This window comes from Mustela lutreola, chromosome 17 (assembly GCF_030435805.1).
Source record: "Mustela lutreola isolate mMusLut2 chromosome 17, mMusLut2.pri, whole genome shotgun sequence".
Classification (NCBI taxonomy): Eukaryota; Metazoa; Chordata; class Mammalia; order Carnivora; family Mustelidae; genus Mustela; species Mustela lutreola.
In genome coordinates, this window is record NC_081306.1 from 21,741,931 (window position 1) to 21,748,300 (window position 6,370).

The window sequence follows — 6,370 nt, forward strand, 5'->3', positions numbered from 1 at the left end:
AGCCCCGCCTCCATCCCCCTCCCCCCACCAGCCCGGGGCCCACACAATCGGTCCACAAAGGCGTCCAGTCACAACCGAGAACTTTATTGGACATGGCTCGGCTCCGGACCTGGCAGGCCCAGCGCTCTGGCCCCGCAGCCCTGGCAGCCGGGGCTGGGGAAGGGTGGTTCCATCCAACGAGTCTCAGAGTAAACGGTAACCCCACAACGCAACACTACCTAAGATTACTATATAGTTGGGAGACGGAGGGCTGCTCCACAGACGTATGAACAGGTCAAATCTTTATAAATAATAAACATCCAGTGAAGAGAAAATGACAACTCTAATTCATCCTTATACACAGAGCACTCTAGGGTAGATGAGTGGGGGCAGCAGAGGCCTGCGTCCTCACTGGTCGGGGGCCTGGATGGGTAATGAATGGGCCCAGATGTCCACGGCACGGGGCAGGCGGGGGCAAGGCCAGGGGGAACAGACGATGGGCACTAGGACACTGCGCATTTACAAGACCAACTATTGGGGGGGCAGCTGCCCCGTGCATGTGTGTCAGGCTGTTCATCTTGGAATGCGGGGATGGTCTTTACATCATATTCTGTGGCTGGTGCGCTCAGAGAGGGGCTACTTTGTGGAGAGGATCAGGGCCACGATGAGACCGTAGAGGCCGAGCACCTCGGCGAAGATGAGGATCAGGATCATGCCCACAAACAGCCGGGGCTGCTGGGCCGTGCCACGCACACCAGCGTCCCCCACGATGCCGATGGCAAAGCCGGCTGCCAGCCCGCTCAGCCCCACGCTCAGGCCAGCACCCAGCTGGAGGAAACTCCTGGGGGAGAGGACGTGGGAGAAATGTTAGCAGCCTGCTGGGGAAACCACCCGCCCCACGCCCCCTCCCCGGCCCTCCTGACCCCATGTGATAGCCTGATCCCAGGCAGGACAGCACAGGCAGGGAGGGAGCCAGCACTCACTTGTACAGGCTGATGCCATCATTCAGGGAATTAGCGATGAGGACTGCCACCACCAGCCCGTAGATGGCGATGATACCAGCCATGACCACTGGGATGATGGACTTCATGATCAGTTCTGGCCGCATGACGGACATGGCTGCAATGCCGGTGCCACTCTTGGCTGTACCATAGGCAGCACCCAGGGCTGTGCAGAGAGGGGGGAAGCCAGGTCAGCTCAGAGTACTAGGGGTCAGGTCCCTGGAAATAGCTCCAGCATGGCTGAGGGACACCCTAAGTTATCACAACAGGGACATGAAATTGGTACCTAGTCAGAGATGGGAGGTGGTCCTTAGGGGCAAGAGCCCTCACTGGGCACACAAGGAATCCAGATAGCTCTTTCCTTCACCAGAGGCCCCTGTAGCTGTCGCCTATCTGTGCAGCTGCTCTGCTGTGAAATGTACGCCCCACCTCCCAGGGAGCCTCCATGCAGCTGCCCACAGCCTCCAAGGTGGAGCTGCGACAGGTCCAGCAGCCCCACTTAAGACTTGCTGAAGATTCCGGACACCTTTTTACTGCCTGGAGTCCTGGACATTCAGGTCCGAAATGGCCTGGCAAAGCACGAGGTGGTTACATCTCAGCAGCCCAGTATCAGGCCAGACTCAGCTTGTCTGCCTTGGGGCTCCAGCCAGGGACAACACGCTGGAAGACCCTCACCACACACAAGGGCCCGACCACAGGGTCAGGGAAAGCTGGCCTGGCAAGTCCTGCCTCAGGCCACAGCATCCCGCACTCCCCACCGCTCCCAGCTCTCCAGGAGGGCTAGCACCTGTTGTCAACAGGCCAAGTGCTTTCTCAGCCACACAGCAGGCCCAGACCCTGTAGTTTGGGAAGAATCTCTTTAAAGAACCAGAGTAAAAAGGGCGAGCCAAGGAGAGGACAGGGCACAGGGAGCCACCACCCAGGCAGACCATGAGCCCTTAGCAGACCTCTCAGAAGCAGCCCTGCATGCACAGAGGCCTTGAGCGCCTCCAGTAATGGGAGTGGGGGGAAACTCGGGTGGCCTGTCTCCTCTGATGCTGTTCCTCCTCCCTTTTGCTCGGTAGGGGGTGCTACTGTCTTCAGAGTTCCCTTCTCCTGGCCTCAAAGTCTAGAGCAACTTTTGCACAGAACAGATCTACAGGAGGGCCCGCAAGGTCTCCCAGGGTCCCACCGCACTGCCTGAGCAGAGCTTAACATGGCTCAGAGGTGGAAAAGACCAGGACAATCCCAACCATTTTTCTGCACGTTTTATTCATCTGTTTGGGCCACAAAAAAGGTCTACTCTCTATGCTCATCACTAAGCAATGAGGAGGTCCAAGGAGCTCTGGCTTCCCAGGGCTCCAAGCCTGGTGAGGACACACATGGCACCTCCACACATGATCTAGAAGAGTGGGGAGGCTGGCGGGGGGGAGGTTCTGGGGAAGGGCTCCATAGAGAAAATGAAATTGGGTAGAGGTATGAGTGAGCAAGAAGGACTGCAGACGACATGAACGGAGACATCCACCAACATGGCATAGGCTGGGAGCTACCAGAAGGAAGAAAGAGGCAGGGGTGGGAGCAGAGAGACCTATCCTGCCTCTGCCACTCGGTCCCAAAGGCACCCAACACCACCACACCTGGGCATTCAGCACAATCAACCCACAGCTCAGGGCTGGTTTTCATGAAGCTTTTCCAGAACTCTCCTGGTCACAGTGCATTTTGGGGACTCCTACTGCAGGCCCAGCACCCCATCAGGCTGCATCACATGCGTGCACATGGCCAGCACCATGGCCCGTTCCTCAAGTGGAGAGCACAGGAGATGTGTGGCACTGAGTGAGAAACCGATTACTGGGAAGTCAGCATCCCAGGAGCAGGACACTGCCAGACGTGGAAAGTGAGCAGGGCTCTTCTCCAGGAGGTGGCAGAAGAGCGTGTGGCTGGAGGTGGGGAGGCAACAAGATGAACAAAGGGAAGAAAACAGGGCTGACCACGAGGGAAAAAGCAGCCTGGCCTGGGCAGCAGCAGGTGTCCACAAAGGCCAGGCCCTGAGTGCTAGCTCTGGAGACAAGCCCTACAAGGTCCCAGACCAAGCAGAGGACAGAAAAGCGTGCGATCAGGAGGCAGTTCCAGGAACAAAGCACCAGAGGCAGGGTGCCTGCCAGGAGGGAGGAAGTCAGAGAGATTACGGAAAAGGAGCAACCAACGGCCTGTGGAAGACCCGATGAAGAAAGAATCAGCAGGACTTTTGTCACAAGAAAAAAAGGGGAAGCAGGAAGGGAGACTGGGCACAGGGGAGCAGGCAGCACCCATCCTCAGGGGCCCAGGGCAACTAAAAAAACCCTAGACCACTGATACCTGGTTCTCAGTAACTTCCAGAGACCTGCTTTGGGTCAGGCTCCATCTGGAAGTATCAGGTTCTAGGAGAGGAAAAGATGTACCTGGTGACTGGAGGCAGGCCAGGAGCTGGGTACAGATAAAGGGCTGGAGGCAAACCCAGAGCTTCAGGAACAGGCAATGACAGCCCGAACTCAAGGAATTCTGGGGCAGGAATATCCTGTCCTTCAGTGATGCTCCTCCGTGCCGGGCACATAGAAGGAGCTCAATTAAGATTTGTTGAATGAATGAATGAATGAATGAATGAATGACAGCCACAAGTAACCCACAGTTGGCCAGGCAAAGCAGAATCTCTGAAGGCATTCTGGAGGCAAAGAGCAGAAAAGGCTGGGGGAGGGGGTCACAGCAGCCCGCTCAGAAGTGCTGGAAAGTAGGCAGCCCCTGCAGATGTGGAAGAGCAGGCGTTGCCTGGGAGAGAAGGGGAAGTCCAGACCACTTCTCCCACCACAAATGACCCCTTACTTGCACGTGATGGGAAGGGCAGGGCAGGGCAGACTCAGCAACTCATGACTGGCAGACAGGCCCAGGCAGAGGGAGGCCAAGGAGGGAGCAGAGTCCCCAGGCCCCTACCCCCCAAGTGTTTACAGTCAGCAGAGACTGTTTGGAGTTCAAACCCTCCCCGTTCTTGCACAGGCAGCCTCCCCAGTCCACCAGGTAGGGTGGGGCAAGGCGGAGTCATCAAAACCAAAAACCAGACCTACCCAAGAAGGCCCAGAGGAGACCAGGTCAGACCAGTCTACAGGGTTGCAGCAGCAGGACTAACCTTCCTGGGTCCCACATTCCTGAGCCTGGCCCACGTGCCTTTCTCCCAGATAGGCCAGTTTTCACTAAATTCAACAGTCCATGGCCGTCGAGACCCAAGTTCAAAAGAAGGGGTGCTACCAAGAACCTGGAAAGCCCTTCTCTTTACCTAGAGAAGCCCTCCCCAATTTGGGGCCTCCTGAAAGGGAAGTCACGCATCCTTTCATTCATTCATTGGGGCCTAATCTACAACACTCTTCCTTCTAAAGACAAAGGCCCAATCCCCTCAACGCTGACGCTTCAGCCACCCTCTCTCAATCACCCAGAGGGACACTCTTGGCAAGCGGCCGCACACACAGTGTCGTTGCTGGCCTGCCTCCTAGACACCCATCCTTGGCCTGGAGCCTGTTCAGACCCCCACCCCATTCCACACAATCCCACCTATGGGTTCCGGCCAGCTCTCAGGACCAACCCCACAACCCAGTTTTCCCAAGCAGTCCACACGCCCCGCAGGACTACTGGGAAACAGTGACAGGCCCTAACTAGAAGCGTCTGCCTCTGGGTGCAGACCCACTTGACCACCGCCGGGGGTGGGAGGGTGCGGGTCGCCATAAGGGCCAGGGCTGTGTACCTCGGAGGGGAGAGCCAGGACCTCATCCATCCCCTGCCCCCACCTCCGCCGATCAAGGCCAGCCCCGCGTCGGGGGAGCTCTCCGAGGTGTGATGTCACACCTGCCCGCAGGATTGGGGGGGTGCAGAGCAGGCGCAGGACCGCGCGCCCCCACCTCAGCCTCCCTCCCGCCTCTCCTAGGGCTAAGATGGCAGCGGCGCCGCCGCCCCACCCCCGCACCTACACCGACAGGGGCAGGGCTGCCGGCTACCGATCCCCGGGAGACCCCTGGGACCCGCACCCCAGCCCATCCCGCAAGCCCTGCGCTCCGCAGCCCCCGGGGCTCCGACCCCCGCCCGCTGTCACGTGAGTCCCGAGACCCCCCAACAGATCGGAATTACGTCAGCGTGACGTCACACCCTGAACCCTGGGGAGATGCGAGCACAAGCCCCGAGCGCCCCGGCCCTCCCAGCCTCCCAGGTCCCTCCTGTCGCGGCGCTCACCGCTGAAGACCATGGCGGCCGAGGCGCCCATGACTGCGAAAAAGGAGGCGTACTCGGGGCCGTTCTTGGCCTCGGACATGTCTGCGGGTGGGGAGAGGTCGAGCTCAGCAGGCCGAGGCGGGGGCGAGGACGGGCCGGGCACGGCGAGCGAGCAGGAGCGTAGCAGTCAGGCGGCTGCGAAGGCGACCCGGCCCGTCAGCCGCTGCGCTCTAAATACCAGCACCGCAGAACAAAATGGCGGCCGCGGTCTCGTCACATGACCCGGGCCCCGCCCCTGCGGGCCATACCACTTCGCGCCTGCGGGGGGCGCCACGGCCTGAGGACGCCCTAGCGGTCCTCTGGCCGCTCCCGCACTGTACCGCCGCCCGAACGACCCAGACCAGGCGTTCCGCCCCATCTCGGCCTCCGCGGATGCGGGGCCGGGCGCTGGTAGCCTCTCACACCCCGTGGCGTTGGGCCCGTCCGACTCGCGAGCGGGGGCGGGGCGGTGGACCTCCGTATTAGCATACGGGGCGGGGCCTGGGTGCCCCGCCTCCTCTGCGGCTGCGCGGCGCCGGCTGGTGTTGGCTGCCGAGTGCGGCTTTCCTTTCCGTACGTTCGCCGAATGGAGTTGGCTGCGGGCTTCTCACGGCCTTCCCCCAGGGACCCGGGACCGAGGTGTCCCCGGGACGTCTTCATACATTCTGGAGCGCTCCGAGGGTTCGAGCAGACGGAGCCGAAATCCCAAATCCAGGGCGCCGGCCAGTTCTACTCCAGCCCCCAGGAAAGCCCTCACCCACCTGTGAGGTCCAGGCCTCTACTTTCTGCCCTCCTGGGCCCCCGGGGTCGCACCACCCCGACTCTGTCCTCAGTCTCCTCCAGACACAGACCCCGCAGCTCTAGCTGTCTTCTGGCTTCTGAGAAAAGGAGCCCCTCCCTCCCCCGCATCTGTCCCCTCCCTTGCATCGGGGAGCCACACTTCAGCTGGGGGGCTGTCTCTGCCCCTCAAGGTGTAAGCGTGACTGGTTTGAAGCCCTGTCGGTGCTGCGACCTGTGGATGCTTCCCCAGATTTCTGCATGTTCTGGGATCCATTTCCTCCAGCCTTTGCTTGCGCAAAGCCGGCACCTGCAAGGCTGATTTCAAGAACAGCCTGTGGTTCCCTCCCAGCCCAGCATGCAGCTTG

General features: G+C 60.3%; 1 protein-coding gene across 1 annotated transcript; it reads right to left on the minus strand.

Moving 5' to 3' along the window:
- Window positions 1-63: 63 nt before the first annotated feature.
- Window positions 64-5,457, minus strand: ATP6V0C (ATPase H+ transporting V0 subunit c). Its single transcript, XM_059154929.1, has 3 exons — window positions 5,208-5,457; window positions 963-1,146; window positions 64-820 (listed from the first exon to the last, which is right to left on the minus strand). Exons 1-3 carry the CDS (start codon window positions 5,284-5,286, stop codon window positions 616-618), a joined length of 468 nt encoding a protein of 155 aa, XP_059010912.1. The 5' UTR covers window positions 5,287-5,457; the 3' UTR covers window positions 64-615.
- Between the last annotated feature and the right edge of the window lie 913 nt (window positions 5,458-6,370).

Excerpts from the sequence above, each read along its gene's own strand:
- ATP6V0C (XM_059154929.1), bottom strand. The coding sequence starts at position 5,286 with ATGTCCGAGGCCAAGAACGGCCCCGAGTACGCCTCCTTTTTCGCAGTC. Across the intron at positions 1,147-5,207 it reads GGCCGCCATGGTCTTCAGCG|CCCTGGGTGCTGCCTATGGT; the intron begins GTGAGCGCCGCG and ends CTCTCTGCACAG. Across the intron at positions 821-962 it reads GATGGCATCAGCCTGTACAA|GAGTTTCCTCCAGCTGGGTG; the intron begins GTGAGTGCTGGC and ends CCTCTCCCCCAG.